The 18,954-nt window shown below is 38.8% G+C and overlaps 2 protein-coding genes across 2 annotated transcripts in view; one reads left to right on the forward strand and one right to left on the reverse strand.

The window, feature by feature from the left end:
- Positions 1 to 1,904: 1,904 nt before the first annotated feature.
- Positions 1,905 to 14,814, reverse strand: ntmt2 (N-terminal Xaa-Pro-Lys N-methyltransferase). The gene is made up of 4 exons (XM_043699508.2): positions 14,333 to 14,814; positions 6,363 to 6,538; positions 2,842 to 3,091; positions 1,905 to 2,337 (listed from the first exon to the last, which is right to left on the reverse strand). The coding sequence occupies exons 1-4, from the start codon at positions 14,496 to 14,498 to the stop codon at positions 2,081 to 2,083; spliced, it is 849 nt and encodes a 282-aa protein (XP_043555443.1). The 5' UTR covers positions 14,499 to 14,814; the 3' UTR covers positions 1,905 to 2,080.
- Positions 14,815 to 16,510: 1,696 nt separating this feature from the next.
- kifap3a (kinesin-associated protein 3a) overlaps positions 16,511 to 18,954 on the forward strand; it is a 221,256-nt gene continuing 218,812 nt past the window's right edge. The window contains exon 1 of the mRNA XM_087990739.1: positions 16,511 to 16,666. Coding sequence (XP_087846865.1) covers positions 16,635 to 16,666 — 32 coding nt within the window. The 5' untranslated portion in view covers positions 16,511 to 16,634. The remainder of the gene's footprint in view (positions 16,667 to 18,954) is intronic.

Consider the following 18,954-nt stretch of genomic DNA (forward strand, 5'->3'; position numbering starts at 1 on the left):
AGTTTGTTTAGCAATCACTTTCTCTCTCTCTCTCTTTCTCTGGTTTTCTGAATTGAAAGGAGATCAAATACTTATGTTCCTTTGAGGGACCCCAAATATTCCTACTGCTTTTGATGCTCATATATTCACCATATGTGAACCAGAAGTATGCTCTATTTTGTGAATGGGCGTCCATGCCAGGCAAGGGTAATTAATTGTGTACGTTAGAAATTGGGTGGGGTTGGGAGGGAGTGGTCAGAATTCCAAGAACATGTCTGTAAATAGAAATGATCTGCACTTCATCATGAGAATCAACCAACTACTGATGTTTGAAAACGGCACCTTGTACTTATTTACTGTCAGCTTTCACAGCTTCCTTGTGTTTCACAAAATCATTTTCACGAAATAACCTTATGGCTGGGGAGGAGAGTGGGGGTGGAGTGGAGAAAAGAGATAAATTTGAAAGGTATTTTCACACCCTGTAAAAAGCAACTGAGGTCATCAGGTCTTTTTTACACCTAATCAAATTAGAGGTTTGCTCTGCAACAGTCGGTAATGTTATCAATGTTTGGAGTTTGCAGATTACAGTTGTCTGCTCAGCTAACCTAAGAAAGCCTGAGATTCAGCAGTTGTGCAGCTGTTGAAACTTAAGAAGCTCCTTCTCAACCACATGGTGAATTAACTGAAGACTTTTCAGCTGAAGCTTCTCATCCCCTTTATATAAAATCCAGTGCAGTTTTTGGTCAGATTGCTGGAATGCTTTAAACTGGTTTGCATGAAAAAGCCAATGATTGATGTAATTCATTTTATTTTGATAGGCAAAGGAATCTTTGTGGGGGTATTACTGTTTCAGTTATTTTAGTTAGTGAGTTCGACGAGAAATGAGGATGGATGAGGGGCTTTTCTCTTCATTACTTTACTTTTGTAATACTGTCAAAATAAAACAGTTTCCTCTTACATTTTCCAGTAAAATTATAAATGTTTTCTCCTAAAGTACTTTGCTTTGTAGATTTAGCGTTATGTATATTAAACTGCTGGGTTGCCAATACATTTGACAGTTAGGCAGCTCATTATTTGTTAGGGCAACATCAAAAGGATCATTGATCATTCACAAAAGGAGAAAAATAAAACAAGTAGAAAACAGTGAGTTAAGTACCAAAATGAATTAATCCAGACCTGAACCATAGCTGATGTTTCTGCATTAATCCAGGTTTTCACGTAGCATACACATTTCATTGTATCACTTGATCAATTAGCCTTATTGGTTGCATGTTTGGAATCGATAATTCCAATAAACAATGTCTTTTTCTAATCGATTTTCTATTATTCTGTAAACCTGTACGTGCACAAGCCAGGCAAACTACCTTGTGCTTAATAAAGCAAACTTGCTATTCGGAGCCCCAGAGCACACTGCTACTGATTTGCACACATACAATATAAATATAAAGCTGACGATGAGTGTGACTTAGAATGTAAAGGTCATCCAAGCTTTTTGTGAGGATTTCAGGGAGATTTCTTTTTCCCTGTTTTACTGAACAGAAAGGATGCAATTACTAAACTGGACTAGCAAATATTTCTGTCAACACAGATTACCCTATTCTTTCAATTGAAAAAAAACACATTTAAAATAAATTATCTTTACAAAATAAAATACAAAATGTTAAATTAGAACATTTTAAATGGCCTGCCATAATTGAGCTATGCTGAATATGATTTAATTTATTTAATTGCACAAATTGACCAATGTTTTATTGATATTACTGCTCTAGGCATGATTGGACTGAATAATGTTAGAACAGACCTGACGGCCTCTTTCCCAATCTTGACCATAATTGCTACACTGCATGGGAAAGAAAGCTAAAAGTTCCATGTTTTATTCATGTAATGAAAAACAAACACAAACATTTAAAAAGTGGATTCACCAATTATGTATGGAGCGGATGTAATATAGTTTATTAGATTGGACTTTCATAGATCAATAAACATCTTTATCCAGTGGTAACTATTATATATATAAATATATTGCAGATATTTCCCTCCAAGAACTCTTGGCTTGATTAGTTAAACAGATTAAGGTTAGCAAGTTAGTCAGAATGAATTACTACTTCAAGGCCAACATCCAAACAGGTACCAACTGTTCAGGGATGTTAAGCTGTTTCTCTGCACAGATGATCTCCAGATCAGTTTTTGCTATGATGTTTCTCAGTGTCTCAATTTCCCGGATCACACTGCTGTCCGTTTGGTCCAGGATGCATCCCTGTCGACCAACATTATCTTTAATGATAATAACACCATCATCCTTCAAGCCGTATTTGCATCTGATTAGGAATTCCATCAGATCCTTATCAGTTAAATGTCCTGTATTGGGAGAAAGGTTGTGCTTAAAATCTGACGGTTTTTATTTATTTTTGCAATATTTACTGTTTTCCTCTATCTTGCTTGACCTGTACCTTATATTATCCCCCTCACAGGAAGTCAAAAAAGGCTCATCCCTGATCACTGCAAATGCTATTCGATAATACATCACCTTAAAGTGCACAAAGGCGGCAAGAGTGACAATGTTTTTCCCTCCAAGTTAAGAGTAGTTGGACTTCCTTAGTGTTTTCCAAATTGGTATGGATAGGCTTGATGACCATAATGCTTTTAAATAATTCAAATTTATAAAACAAAATCTTCTTTGATTTATTATTCATTCTGTATCCTGTTATATGCTCTATCCAATTTTTATTTACTTCATTGTTCAATGTTCAACAAATTTCTGCAAAGAAATATGTATCTTACACAAGACAGTTCACAAACCATAAATAGATGGGAAATCTAGTGATCATTTTGAACTGGTAGGGAAATGTAGTAACAGCTCACCTGTCACCCATTGAATCCAGATAACATCATATTTTTTGATGGGGGGTGTGAAGTCCTGTAAGGCAACGCAGAAATAATCCTTCACTTTTGTCACATCTTTTCCTATGTAGGAAAGAGCTTCAAATAAAAAGTTATCCATCATGTCCACCACATCAACACAGGAGAAAACTGGCAGCAGGACATATCTCGTGACTCTGCCAATTCCACAGCCACAATCCAAGGCATATTTGGTATCAGCTTTTCCTGGACCCTATAAAAGGTAAAGATACATGATTATTTATATTGCCGATTATTATTAGACAGGCGTATATTCACTAATATTACCATTAAAACATTTTTAGTGTTGCAGTCAAGTCAGGGAAAATGATCCAACTCTGAGAACACTAATTGCATTGTGAAAGAAGTTACAAAAATTGAAAATTAAGTTCAGAAGGAAAGTCATGCCAAACATTCATTATTGTGGAGTGCAATGTAATAGAACTGATGATGTGCAATTACATTTTATAAAAGTGAACTAAAGTTTGTTTCCAGGGCTCCTGGGCATAAAGCGTATGATTTGCAGTTGCGCTAGTTTGTGTGGGAAGAAGGTACACTTCAAATGTTACAAAAGCATCTCTTGCTAATGTTTAATGCCAACCCATATATACTTTCAATCATAAGCCACAGTTAATTTTTATGGTGTAATATAATTAAATCCATTTACTGGTGAAAATTGCACAAAAGAGAAACAATTAAATGGTCAATGTAATTAGACAGTGGGAAAGCATGTTCCCTACACATTTGAATGGCTATGAACAAATGCTAAAGTGAAACCTTAAAGGCTTAACATATGCAAGAAAAAAATGGTACCTTCGATCACATATCTGCATGTGATTCCACCGTCTTCAGCCTGCTGTTATGATAATATTTACTAAACTTATTAATTTACCAAAATCTTCAATTGACTCATGAGGTGTGATTTCAACTCACTTGAAACTTATCTGCTTACAGAGAATCAAAATTAGATTCTATGTTCTTTTTTTAGTTGGTTATAAAAACATTATTTAATTTGAAAAATAAGACCAAAGTAAACGGCAAAGTAAGCCACTAACTCTATGTTGATGATGAAGGCTGCTTCACATGATTTTAGAAGTACAAAGATTGTCAATTAACCACATTACTCTTTTGGCCTTAAGAGTGATGATCCAGCAGGGCAATGTTCACTATTATTCCCCGGGAAAAGTGCAGCAGGTTTCCATTAGGTGGAAGACAGGAGCATATTAATTTTTGAATTTGAAATTACACAGTTAGTGCCATTATTAAATAAGAACAAAGAACAGGATATTTTTAAATAATAGAAAATAACGTGTCTTAAAATGTGATAACAATGTATTGTTACAGTTTGGAATGGTTGAAATTTTGAGTCGAAGCTGTCATTTAAAGAAGCCACACCCAGCCGCTTTCTCTTTGAAACATTGATTGACCTGCTGTTCACTTGCAGAAGTTGGATATTGTTTAATGCTTATTTTAAACTTTTCTTTTTACTTTATGCTGTCATTCTGTTTTACATCTTGTTCATTAACCTCATTGGTTATAACTATGATAGTCTTACAATTAGAATCCCTACAGTGTGGAAACAGGCTCTTTGGCCCAACAAGTTCACACCAACCCTCCGAACAGCAACCTACCCAATCTCATTCCCCATTACTCTACATTTACCCCTGACTAATGCATCTAACCTACACATCCCTTAACATCATGGGCAATTTAGCATGGGCAATTCACCTAACCTGCACATCTTTGAATTGTGGGAGGAAACCGGAGCACCCAGAGGAAACCCACGCAGACACAGGGTGAATGTGCAAACTCCACATAGATAGTCGCCCAAAGCTGGAATTGAATCCGGGTCCCTGGTGCTGTGAGGCAGCAATGCTAACCACTGAGCCACTGTGCCGCCCCTAGTTTTATCAGAAGTCAAGAAGGCAGGAGAGAGAGTATGTTTTATTCTTTTCACTTGTGTTGGGAGGGATGGGGTTCAAGGCCAGTGGTGCATGAAGTGGAGGAGATGTGCTGGAGGGCATTGTCAACCACATGGGAAGGGAAATTGTGATCGTGGAAGAAGGAGGCCATCTGGGACTTTCAGAGGTGGAATTGGTCATCCTGGGAACAGATGCAGTGGAGGGAGAAGAATTGGGAATAAGGGATGTCATTTTTACAGGAGGGAAACCCCATATAATAAGGTCAGAACCCCTCTGGTCCTCACCTTCCACCCCACCAACCTCCGCTTACATCACATCATCTTCTGCCACCGCCAAACGGACCCCACCACTAGATATATATTTCCCTCCCCATCCCTCTCAGCTCTTTGGAAAGATCATTCCCTCTGTGACTCCCTCATTAGGTCCACACACCCCACCAGCCCACACGCCACTCCCAGCACCTTTCCCTGCCACTGCAGCAAGTGCAAAACCTGCATCTACACCACTCCCCTCAGCTCCATCCAAGGCCCCAAGGGATCCTTCTACATCCATCAGAAATTTACCAATTTACCAAATTTACATCTACCAATGTCATCTACTGCATCTGTTGCACCTGGTGTGGTCTCCTCTACATCAGGGAGACAGGACGCCTTCTTGCAGATCATTTTATAGAACATCTCTGGGACACCCACACCCACCACCCCGCCGCACCATGGCTGATCACTTCAACTCCCCCTCCTACTCCATCAAGAATATGCAGGTCCTGGGCCTCCTTCACTGCCAAGCTGTTACTACTCAACACCAGGAGGAAGAATGCCTCATATTCCACCTTGGGCCCCTGCAACCACACGGGATAAATGTGGATTTCAACAGCTTCCTCATTTCCCCTCCTCCTACATTACCCCAGTCCCAAGCCTCCAACCTGGTACCACCCTCCGTACCTGTCCATCACTCCCCCTTCTGACCTATCACCTTCTCCCTCACCTTCATCCACCTATCACTTTCCCAGCTACCTTCTCCTAGACCCCACCCCCTGCCCATTTATCTCTCAGCCCCGAACCACAAACCTCATTCCTGATGAAGGGCTTATGCCCGAAATGTTGATTCTTCTGCTCCTCGGATGCTGCCTGACCTGCTGTGTTTTTCCAGCAATACACTCTCGACTCTGATCTCCAGCATTTGTAATCCTCACTTCCTCCTTGATGGTGGTGGGAAGTTATTCAGCATGGGAGCATTACAGTTAAGGCTGATCTTGCCTTCACCTAACAGGTAGCCATACATAGAAATGGGTTTGATAGCAGCAATGAGGAATGAAAACTGACTGATTTTGGATCTCCAAAAACTAATGAGTCCAGATTAAGATTGAACCTGGGACATGTGGCATGATTTTAAACCTCTGTGACCTATAATTCATCTTTGGCATATCTCACATACCTATGTTTGGTTTTAGTCTTGGTATTACTAAGTATTTATTTGAGTGTCTGTGAACACTTCAGTTTAACAATGCTCTTTGGTATTAATTATTAACCATTTCTGTTAACTATCTGTAGCTTTTGGACTTACTCCTACAAGCTTCCTTAGAAACACACTGGAGGCCTCCACATCTATGCTGTTGAGTTCCAAAAAGTCTCCCATCATACCCTCCTCTGTTGCTGGAACCTCTTCATAGAACCGTCTAGCTCTGGAGTAGAACTGCATTTCGCCATTAATCACTTCACTTGTCAAAGCGAACAGCTTCACTGAAAGAAAATACAAAAATATAAATGATGTTTATATGAAACTAACAAAGCTGTTTACCAAGTTTGTCATTTAATATGCTCATGTTCTCTCATTCATTGATTCATATGTCAGCCTCAATCATAGAATCACTAAAAGAACAACTTTTAACATGTCAAAATGCTTGTCCAAATGATTTGCTATTACATTTTACAAGAGACGTTGCCAGACAAAAGCTTGAGTTACTGCTATATTTTTGAGGATGGCGCATTAAATTTTCACCATCCTGAAGTTGCTATGCCTGGTAATATATGTCAAGCATTTTAAAAAGTGAAAGATTATTCTAAACTACTCATCACATGTTATCAATAAAACAGACTTTTTGGCTTGCAGAAAATGTGATAATATTATATTTCTCAGTGAAAATGGCTGGGGAGGTTGGTTATTAGTTAAATGAGTTGGAGTTTTAGACAAGCAGATATATGATGTATTTTCAAATAATTGAAAGCATTACTGTCCCCTTAGTTTGAATCAAGGCTAAATGCTGGGTGTTTAATAGTTAAGGACCAAAGACATTCAAAGTTTAGTACTTGGCAAGTTGTTTGGCAGTGATTTATCATCCCGCACCTCCATCTCCACATGTCTGTTTTTGTAAGGACGGTGTTTTCCTGAGCTCGTTTTTCGAGCTTTTGTTTTTTTCTCTATGTGTGAGCAGGCAGAATCTGCCATCAAAGCAGAATTAGACCATCAATCCATGATGCAACACCATGTGAAGTCATCCAGCTGGAGTTAGCCAAGGATGTTGCTGTTCCGAAGAAGATTTTTTTCACAATATGAAACAAATAAAAACTCAGCTTTTTATACATATGTTATAATGTGATGTCTTGCTTCTCAATCATTTCAGGCAGAATAGAAAGGCTTTAAGTTGACCCAAAGAGCGAGAGGCCACATGATGTTGATATTGATTCTGATGTACCGAAAGCTGGTTGAATGCAGGCACAATATATCAATGCTCCAATAAACTCTGTTAGGATGTGGGTTGCACCCATAATTTTGCACAAGGCAATCAAGTTGCTATTCTTGACTATGTTGTCAGGATAAAGGAACTAAATGGAGAACAGATGTTCTTTTGCATCTTGTAAAAACTAACTCCAAGCAGAATTTGCAGAGGTCTTGGAAACAACCCCTGTCTACCATCTCCTTCAGTGAATGGTTCATTGCTTGACCCAGAAAGACAAAAACATGGATTTAACATGTATAAAATGGAGTGTGAGAATAATGAAACAAACAGACACAATTGTTAACATTGTTGCTGCCTGGACCTTATTTCAAACAATTATAAATTGTAAGTCTAGTAAAATTTTTTGTACACTGCTAATATTTGGCAGATTTCAGAAATGATTTTGAAGTAAAAGTTTTTTGTATTAGCAATGCTTTTTTTTCAAATGCTTCAAAAGTGTTATTATTACAATAATGGGGGGACACAAATTCTGTCACTATACTGGAATGTATAAACTTGAAAGTCTGTTTCCTAAATACAGCCTACTAAAACTCCTTTACAAATATTCTCATTCATTGCCAAAATTCCATGAAGGAAGCTCAAAGCCCCTGGTCACATTTAATGGGCACTCTGTAATTTGGATGTTTCCACAATCTTTGGAATAGTTCATTTTGCTTCTCCCAGGTTTTCAAACTAGAATTTGCAGGAAATAAGAGTTTTGTAGAAGGGATTATGAGGATCATAGATTTATGTATCATTGTAATTAGCTTTATATAAAGTTACATAGAGCCTACAGCAAGGAAACAGGCCATTTAATCTAGTCATCAATGCAAATGTTTATGCTCCATATATGTCTCCTTGTTCTGATTCATCTAACTCTATCTGCTTATCCTTCTATTCCTTTCCCTCTGATTACTTACTTAGTTTCCCTTTGAATTCAAAAACACTAATCCTCATGATAGGGATTTCACATTCTTGCTAATCTTTAGGTAAAGAGGTTTCTCCTGAACTTGCTATTGGACTGACTGGTGACTACTTATATTGCTGACATCTAATTTTTGATCTTCTTCTTTATGTAAATGCAGTGGGTTGATTTTTTTCAAAACTTAGCTGTGTCAATTTTGGAGAGTTTCATGGAGGGGTTCTCTTCGTGAGCCCTTATGAGCGACCTCATACAAATTTGAAGTGGTTCCCTTATTAAGTACACACAATACAACCAGGATATTGCTCTCATGCTATCTTGCATTCAGCAGCAAAGCTATGGGTGCAGTGATATATTTAAACCTCAACTGCTCACCTGTTCAAACATTTAGAGTCATAGAAATGGACAGCACGGAAACAGACTCATCAGTCCAACTCGTCCATGCTGACCAGATATCCCAACCTAATCTAGTACCATTTGCCAGCACTTGGCCAATATCCCTCTAAACTCTTCCTATTCATATGCCCATCCAAATGCCTTTACAATGTTGCAATTGTACCAGCCTCCACCACTTCCTCTGCCTGCTCATTCCATACATGCACCACCCATTGCATGAAAAAGTTTACCTTTAGTCTCTTTTATATCCTTCCTCTCTCACCCTAAACCTATGCCCTCTAATTCTGGATTCCCCCACCACAGGGAAAAGACGTTGTCTATTTATCCTATCCATTACACCCCCCAAGATTTTATAAACCTATATGAGGTCACTCTTCAGCCTCCGGCGCTTCAAGGAAAACAGCCCCAGCCTATTTAGCCTCTCCCTATAGCACTTCAAGCCAAGAATTCACTTTCACAGTTTGAATGTGTGAAGAATTCCAAAGTTGATGGCTGACAGAGGAAAATTGGCATCTAGTTCTCAGACAGGGACGCAGAGATCCTGTTGGTTAAGGTGGTGGGGAGGACAGCTGTTAACTTTTCCCTGGACTGACAGATACTATCACAGCACCAGATCCCGATCACAAATTGGGAGTTGATGTGGTGTCCATGGTCAGAGAAATGCCCAGCAGTACAAGAAGAATGCAAGTTCAAGGGTAAGATCAAGGATAAGTGCCACCAAATTCTCTTGGTTAAGTCATACTCACCATAACTCTGCATTGCACTCATCTCCCGCTAAGGCTCAAGATCTACCACTGTCACAATTGCATATAGCATCTCCACTCAACACCTCTAATTCACTCATATATGGCAAACTGCTAATCCTTCCTGCCCTCTATGCTTCCTACTCGCCAAATTGATACGCCTTGCCATCTTTTCTGCACTTGCATCAACATTAACACTTGTGGCAGCCTCTTTCACCTGACTCAAACTCTTTCTTTGTCTTATTGCAGGCGGAAATGGCCCATAATCAGTTTCCTCATTTCCCCTTCCCCCACCTTGTCTCAGTCAAATCCCTTGAACTCAGCACCGCCTTCCTAACCTGCAATCATCTTCCTGACCTCTCCGCCCCCACCCCACTCCGGCCTATCACCCTCACCTTGACCTCCCTCCACCTATCGCATTTCCAAAGCCCCTCCCCCAAGTCCCTCCTCCCTACCTTTTATCTTAGCCTGCTGGACACATTTTCCTCATTCCTGAAGAAGGGCTTACGCCTGAAACGTCGATTCTCCTGTTCCTTGGATGCTGCCTGACCTGCTGCGCTTTTCCAGCAACACATTTTCAGCAAGGGAGATATTTGCCAGTTTTATGGCACTCAGAGGACAGCCACATGTACCTCCTCAGATCCAGCCATGAGAGGACGGCATGGTCTAGATCATTCATAACTTCATCCAAAATACACAAACAAACACAGGCACAGCAGGGATGTTTGTCAGAGACACTCAGGAAACTGGATCAAATAGTGGAAGAGTCCACTAACTCAATTGGTATCATGTTGGTTCAGTCATGTATGCATCTGGATGTCTCTGAGGATGGGGCAGAGGCTGTCATGAGAGCCAAGTCGAGCTGAATGCTCACTGGTTGCCAAAAATATACTCAGATCTGCACTTCATCACTCTAGCCATTGATGCTCAGCACCAACAGCAAGGCAACAGGGATACAAAGGACATTAACCTTACAGCTAGTACCTCTTCCTCTGAAGGAGAGAGAATGGTGTTAGCAGGCAACTATTTGGAGGAGCAATCACAGATAAAAGTCTAGAGTTTGAACCAGGGCTTGCAGAAGCATGTGACCATCAGAAAAGATAAATAAAGGTTATTTCTAATCAATGAATTATCAGTAAGATGATGTAAATGAAAGATTGGCCCAATAAACATAAAGAGGTATATTGGGGAAAATAAATTTGTTAAGAGAGTTATTCAATAAAAATATGTGCAATCAGAAGTAGGGATTGAAGCTGGTTTGAGTATGGCATTGAGAGAGTTAGAAAAATTCTTTAAGAGGAAAATATTAAAGATCACTTACATAAAGAATTAAATGTAGTGTAAAGCTTCACATCATTTTGATGAATTGGAATGACACTAGAAATCACATATCAAATTCAAAGTCCTTTAAAAAGACTTTTTAAAACCTCCACCTACTTTTCTCATCAGCCTAGTGATTGACAGATGCAGAAGTTTAGACTCATCCATGTCAGTGCAGGCATGCAGCTGGAGTTTAATGGTAAAATGACACCATGTGATCTTCCTATTGTTAGGACAATGACACAGTTGTCTGGACCGAAGTGCTCTTTCTAGATAAAGTGAGATAATTAATATTTTAAAAAGTCAGTACCTTGCAAAATAATTTTTTTTGAGACTGGTTGCATAATGATTCTACATGACCTTCTATTACAGTTCAAATTCGAAAAAAACCCCTGTGAGACGCATCATCCTTTCACCCCAACCATCCATTCACTTCCTGTCATACACATTCTCCATTTTATTCCTACCATTCTGATCATTGCTTCTCTTGTTCGAAATGTGCCAACTTACAAACTTTCATCACCTTCCTTTTCTCTACAGATTGTATTGCGCCCAACATTTAACCCTCCATCTCTTATTTTAATAAAACTTTGCAAATCCTTATCTTAATTTATGCTTTTTCCTAAAACCTACAGATTCTCAACCCAAGCTAGTGGGCTGCTATTATTTCTTGTTACACCTGATCTTCTCTTCTCTTTTTCAAACTTGGTGAGCTATGTAATTGAATCTTTGTTGCTTATCTCAGTTTGTTAAAATGTTAACAAATGTTGTAAGGTGATGGAAAATGTTTTAGTTCAGCAGAGACTGCTATGAATATTTACAGAAACTGCAATCTGTTCCTTTCCCCATATATATTTCTATAACATATTGCATATGCACAGATAATAATTGAAAAAGTGCAGTTAGTGCGCTGTGGTGAAGGTAACAAGTTAAATAATAAACATTTTAATCACCAAGCATCGAATTTGCTCAGTGTTTTAATGTTCAACAATACCTCATGCTTTAACAACAGTGCAATGTGACATTTTGATAAATGATGCATTCCATTGCATATTTGGATCCTCCATGTTATTTTCTTTTATGGCAGCCTGAATTTGTTCTGTCATATTGAAAGTGATTTGGATAAACTATACAATTAATTATTATAAAAACAATGCAGTAAATGCATCATGTAACATAACAATGTAAATAGGTTTAGTATTTAGTTTTCACAGTAAAAACAAACTGCACAATTCATTATAGAAAATATCTGATAAATTATACATCAGCATTTTAATCCCATACAATCAACAATGATAGAAAATGACCTATCAATATAATGCTGATTCATGCTGTATCATTGGACTGCAGTTCATTCTTATGAATTAATATTATACGTTACTTGTTGTGATTGCACGTGTGGTTGACCAATCCTAATTTGGTCAAACTGGTAGAAGTACTTAACATAAATAACAGTACAGTAAGGCAGTCAATAATTGATTGAGGGGTTCAGATGAAGTTGCTATATGTTTTGTCCTGTGCTATGCTGTTGGTAGCACTATTGCTGCTGAGATACTAGGTTCAAGTCCCACTCCAGCACTTAAATATCAATGTTGACACTCCAGTGTAACTCTGAGGGTGTGCTGCACTATTGCAGATGCAATCTTTTGGATGAAATGTTAAACCAAGACTCCATTTGCTTGTTTGAATGATTGTAAAAGATCACATTGTATTATTTTCAAGAATGGAGGATTTATCCTCAGTCTCATGTCAATATTTATTTTTCAACCAATGTCACGAAATACATTATCTGTCCACTATCAAATTATTTGGGGTGTGCAAATTAGTTGCCTCATTTCTTGCATTGCAAGTGTGTCTATTTGCACTTTGGAAGTGCTTCCTTAGTGATAACTGTTTTGAGATGTTCAATGATTGTGAAAGGCATTTTTATTTATTTGTTGTTTGTTTACTCAAGTGTGACAGAATAATCAGTGAGAAATCCCAACCATGTCCGATGTACAGTTACCTTCACACACAAAACATTCTGCTTCCAGGTTTCTCCCTCCTTCTCTTTTTTTTTGGAGACATGGCCAGCTAAATGATTTATGAAGAGAGTCAGGCTTTTCATTAGATTTACAACATACAATATTTCAATGGCACACAGCCCAAGAGGTACTCCATTTCCAGCCCTTTGGTGCACTATGGCTGAAAGGACCCAGTGAGTGACCTTTTCCTTCTGTGTCTCTGCTGCATGTGCTCCAAACTTTAGTTTGTCTCTCAACATGTAATCCCAGACCTTAGAATGTGCCAGTCTGCATTTTTTAGTCAAGGACAACTCCATAAATGGAAGACCAGCAAGTTTGGGGCAGACCAAACAGCATCTTTCATTGAGTTGATGGTTCTTCAGACATAGTTTATGATTATCTTGGTTTGCATCCTTGGGGACAACCATAGAACACAAACTCCCGCATCACAGATCTGAAAATGTAATGAAGCAGCCCAGAATGAAAGATGTTGTATAGGGAGTGTTATATCTATTGTATTCTTTTGCAATTTCTAGTTTGAAATGTTTTTGCTATTGGGATGTCTACCTGACACAGGATAGACTGGATAAGTATTCAGGTAATTACAATTGTGTCAAGTGGAATATGCTGAATGGAAACGTTAAATTTTCTTATAAATATTGTTATATTCAAGTTGCAATTATTGTAATGTACTTTTTTAATGTTATTAAACAATGTACATTATTGAAATTTAGCTCCTATTAATCAGAAGAAAAAGTAAACTGCTCTAATACTGTTGTTTATTTGCTTCATATAAACCCGTGCGAGTTTTACCGTATTTAATCATATGATGACCAACATATATAGCCTTTCCCAAGTAGTTTTTCAGAGTTGGCGATAATATGCCTTAAAATGCCCGATATCTTCAGCAATTTAGAAAACAATCCAAATCGAAGTATTATTCTAAATGCAATGAATTTTATTAGATGGGGTGGTTGTGATTCAGGATATTGGCCAATATTTATCATTCAATCAAACCACAAAACTCCTTATCGGTGTTCAGTAACACGTTGCTGTCTATGGGAGCTTATTGTGCGCAAAATTGCCCAGTTTCCTGCATTAAGTTAATACACGTTTACACTTCACAAAAGTATTTCATTAGCCGCAAAGTATTTTGAGCTGGCTAGTGATTGTGAAAGGTATCACAACGATACAAATCTTTAATCATTCGGCTAAATTTGCTGAAACGCTGCGGTACAATCGGCTGGTCTTTGAGTCAATGATTGAATGTAAAACTTGTTCTTAATACTCTTAAATAATCTGAAATATATGTAGCCCCCTTTTAATAAATGTTGCGTTTTACAATCACATTGAGTTCCATCTTATGTTTACTGCGATATTTTCACTCACTCTGCTGCTCCTATGTCGGTCTGGTAGCCGTCACTTCAACTTACCCAAAGGCAACTGCTCCAAGAGAAAGAGGTAACTCGAAAAGAAGTCACTCCTAATGGTTTTATGGAGGAAGAAAGACATGCTGTGGCGGCACATATCATCGTCAGTTCTGTCCCACCGCGACTTAAAAGCGTAGTGGGCTTTTTTCCATTCCACCTTTTCTTCCATTATACTTCAACGTTTGGAAGATCGCTGAGTTTTCTCTTTTTCTCTCGGTAATTTTCGGCCATTCGGATCACACGGTGTAACTTTCCGGTATCTTTGCTCCAAACAACTTGGCGCTGGCCCTTGGACTGATCAGGCTCCGTTGACCCGGGCAGGTGCTGAAGACGCGTCTTCGTATGAACTCCAACCTTACTATCCAACCAGCTCTGCCTACATTGATCTCATATAAGCACATTCTGGAAATCCTAAATCCTGGTGCAAAACAAAACGTTTAGATAGCAAAATTTTGCTGAATGTCAATTTTTACTGAGGTTTGTCCAAAGTTCAAACACTTCCTGAGATTACGCTGGAAAATTGTGGCTCTGTGACATGACAGGGAACGCAAGTGCCCTGTCAGTGATTTGTGTTATGCATGCCAGTGACGCGTTGTGAAAGGAGATGGGACTTCTCTGCGACGGGAGAAATTCACTTTCCCTTCGAACAGTGAAGGAATTAGCATTTAAAAAAAAACCATGAACTAGGTCGTTCAGTGAGCTTGAGGGGAAATGCATTAGAACATTTCACAGAGGAAATGTAGGTTAGAGAAATGTGAAGAGAGACAAATTCGTAAAGCAAATCGACAAAAAACGTGGCAGATGGGATTATAAAGGATGTTCAACCCACGCATTTTGATCATTTAATATAACAACTCTCTCATCATCACATTCAGTTCAATAGATTATTCGAAACTTTTTTCATTCTTTTGAACAAAGAAATCGTGTGTTTGAGAAAAGGTGTGCGACAGCCATGGCTAAATGAATTATGGAGACTGCTACATATGAACACCTTGCATGTAAAAAAAACTTGCATTTTATAGTACCTTTCATGACTACATGATGTCCCAAAGCACTTTACAGTCAATGAAATATTATATGCAGTCACTGCTGTCAAATAGAACATGTGGAAGTCATTTTGCACATCACATGCCCTCACAAACAGCAAATTGATGATCAAATGATCTATTTTGGTGATATTGATTAAGGGAGATATAGTGTCCAGACGCCAGTGGTCATTTCCTTGATCATTTCAGAAAATAAAATAGTGCCATGGGACAGTTTGCATCTTACTGAGAGGACAGGCAGGGACTTTGGTTTAATGTCTCATCTTAAAGTACCAATAAGTACAGAGTGCTCTGTGATGCGTTGGAATGCCAGCTTTAAATTTTGTGCTTGAGTCCTGGAATGGGACTTTAACCCCCAGCCTTTCAGATTTTACTAAAATGTCCCAAGGCACTTCCTAAAAGTGCATTCAAATAAATAGTCACTGAGCCAAAGTAAGGTCTATTAAGAATTATGGTTAAAGGTTAATCAAAAAAGATGTTTTAAAAAGGATGTTAAGAGAAATGAGATAGAAGGAAGAGTAGAGATTTAAGGGATTGAATTCCAGAGTTTAGGGCCTTGAATTTTCAAGAAATGCTAACTAACAGGAGAACATAAATATTGGAGTTGAGCAAGAGAGCAGAGTTGGAAGGAAAAAGAATCCTAGATGGCTATAGTACTGGTGTATATTGCAGAAGTAAAAATTGAAGAGGCCCTATCGGGATTTGAACATGAGGATAATAATTTAAAATTTGAGGTAAGGGGCAACCAGGAATTCATACAAGCTAGTGATGGATGAGTACAGGACATGACAGAGACAACAAAATTTTGGTTGAGCTGAAGTTTTTGGAGACCACTGGAATAGTTGTACCTCGAGTTGACAAAAGACATGGATGTGGGCTTGGGGAGTGATGTCAGTCACATTTAATATTTCCTTCTATAGGTGGGCATTCTTTTCTCTCTTTGCACTTGAACGTCTTGTTATGTTTCGAGTATATGCAAGTTATTTTTGTTGCTGCTGACTCCTTTGATCGCAGTCACATTGACCTGGAGTTATAGTTGTTGGCCGATTGGGGGTGCTGTAGATGGAGTGAACGCTGTTGCAGGCCGAGCTCCGCCCGCCGGCGCAGGCCCCGCCCCCTGCCGTACCGCTGTGGATTGTGGGGTGGCTGCACTTGTCCCTGGTAACCCGGGGAGATGGTGTGAGGGCGGCTCAAGTGCTGGGTAAAGTAAGCAAACAAAGAAACTGCTTTTGCAGACTGAGCTGGAGCGGCCGATAAAGATGCAACCGGAGGATGCTCGCTATTTAAAGAGGTGGGTACTGCAGCAGGGGCAGGGTGTTGCTGTTTGCTTTGTAGGAAGGACCGGGATGGGCCCAGGAACCTGCAGTGGCTGCGATTGCATTTTGTCACCCCTCGCGGCACCTACATCATTCTACAGTTAAAACCCACTTCCCCAGCTCCTGTCTCGGCTGTGGGTTTGGCAGACATGTATAATTGTGCAGAGGATGCAAAGTGCACAATCCTGTCTCCCTTGATGATGCTGACACCGCCATGGGGATCATTTCAAGGTGGCTCCCATATAGATTGTATTATTGTATTCTGGATGAGTCAGCCCGGATCATGAATGCTGCTATCCTCTTTTATAATAGAGGGCATTATTCGCAGCTAAACTGAGTCTTCCTTTGTTGATACGGGGGTCAAAGGATTTCTTTCTCTACCACGCCCTCGGTTGACGAGGTCACTCATGTCAACTCTGGTTGCGATGATTGGGACACTCACCAGATGAGCTCGTTGAATCGTAAGAGTCAACGTTGGATGCCATCGGGCTGTTTATCAGCTGGTAGTTGACAAATTTTTAGATGTCTATAATTCTGTACTGACAGGTGATGTCTTGTCAATTTACACTAAATTTGGCGTTATTTGTTGACGGGGAGAGGAGGATAATGGAGAACTACGTATTTTGAATTGCTCCAGGTTAGGGAGTACTTTCTCTATAAGATACTCTTTGTTTGAGTGGATTAAAAACATCCAACCTGTTATGCTGATTAAATCTAAAACAAATTTTAAAAATGCATATGCTCGAACAACAATGGATAAATAAGAGATTAAGCATAACATATACAATTCAACATGAGTAACAGCAAATGATTGGTTCACCTTTTGTCAGGCAAAATAGGATCAAATATTCTAACGCTTGTGACAAATATGTTAGAAATAGGTATTATCTATTTAGCCTTCAAGCCAGTTCTCTTATTCAGTAATACCATGGTTGTAACCTAACTCAATTTCGTGACTTTTTCCCCTTATCCTGAATACCTTTGGTGAACTAATATGTCACATTTCTAAATTAGCAATTTATCTAGCATTAGTTGCCATGTATAGCAAATTTCTATGACCTTTTGCAAAAGGACACATTTCCTAATTTTGCTTCTGAAAAGTTTGACTTATTTGGACTAAACCTTAAGTTTTAGACTTCCTAACTAATGGAAAGAAGTTCTCCAAATTGCATCTTATCTATTCCCTTAATATCTTGATTATTGTAATACTCCTTCTAAAATCCAAGCAATCCATTCTTAGTTTGTGTAACAAAAACAAAAATTCATGGTGAAACTCAGCAGGTTTGGCAGCAGCTGTGGAGAGAAATCAGAGTAAATGTTTCAAGTCCAGTGATCCTAGATCATCAGTATCTGCAGGTTTTATTTTACTAGTTTGTGTATTCTTTCCTGTTGACTCTGATATCGTTCTGAGAAATCTGTGGTATGCTCCTCAATGTTCAATACATTCATCCTGAGTTGTAGAATGGCTGAAATTGGGATAGGGATGGTGATGAAAATAAGTAACCATGTTGGCAACGGTTGCTTCAGTCTTTGACTTTTGTCAAGGAGAGTGATGGAATTGAATGTGAAAGTACAGAGTTTTTGGTAAAGACAATGAATTTAGATTTTCCAAATTCTAATTAGAGGATATTTCAGTTTATCCAGCACTGGTTGTTGGAAAAGCAGTCTGACAATTTATAGACAATGAAATGGTTGAGAGTGAGATGGTTGTAGTTAAAGGTGGCATCAGACTAAAATGAATAGAAGAGGCATCACGATAGATGATTGAAAGTTTGGTCAAAGTAGATTTTGAAAAATCGTTACAAAATGTTTAGGGTTTCATTTGTCCAAGCATCGAAATAGTCAAAATTGTCCTGGGACCCCACGTGCTATTTTTGTAATTTGTTTACATTCTCTGAACTGCAAACCAAAGTTCTACAAATTCGGTCCTCTAAGTGTATGTGTGCCTCAGTCAGAAATCAGGTTCTGAAATTAATCCTCCATTAAACTAAATTTCACTGTTGTTTTGAACAAATTACGATGTTGGCTCGCCAAACTAATTGATTACACACTGTGCAAGAAAATCTAGTGAAGACCTCGACATCATTAAAAAGGATTACTCGTGTTTATGCATCACTCTCTCTATCTGGAATTTTGTGAACAAGTTTTTTTGTGGAACTCTAGTGTTTTGGGTAATCCCATCCTTGGAATTTAACGTCTTAGACAACTGGTGTGTGTATCTGGAGCAGGTGGAAGCAAGCATTAGGAAGCGTGGACATCTGGT

The sequence above is a fragment of the Chiloscyllium plagiosum genome, unplaced genomic scaffold (genome assembly GCF_037043375.1).
Source record: "Chiloscyllium plagiosum isolate Xiang-an unplaced genomic scaffold, Cpla_swu_hap1 HiC_scaffold_9, whole genome shotgun sequence".
NCBI lineage: Eukaryota > Metazoa > Chordata > Chondrichthyes > Orectolobiformes > Hemiscylliidae > Chiloscyllium > Chiloscyllium plagiosum.

Bases quoted from the DNA above. Each gene is read 5' to 3' on its own strand.
- ntmt2 (XM_043699508.2), bottom strand. From the start codon at position 14,498: ATGGAAGAAAAGGTGGAATGGAAAAAAGCCCACTACGCTTTTAAGTCG. The intron at 6,539-14,332 runs GTAAGTTGAAGT...ATTTTCTTTCAG, and splicing joins CTTGGAGCAGTTGCCTTTGG to TGAAGCTGTTCGCTTTGACA. The intron at 3,092-6,362 runs GTAAGTCCAAAA...TACCTTTTATAG, and splicing joins TTCTAAGGAAGCTTGTAGGA to GGTCCAGGAAAAGCTGATAC.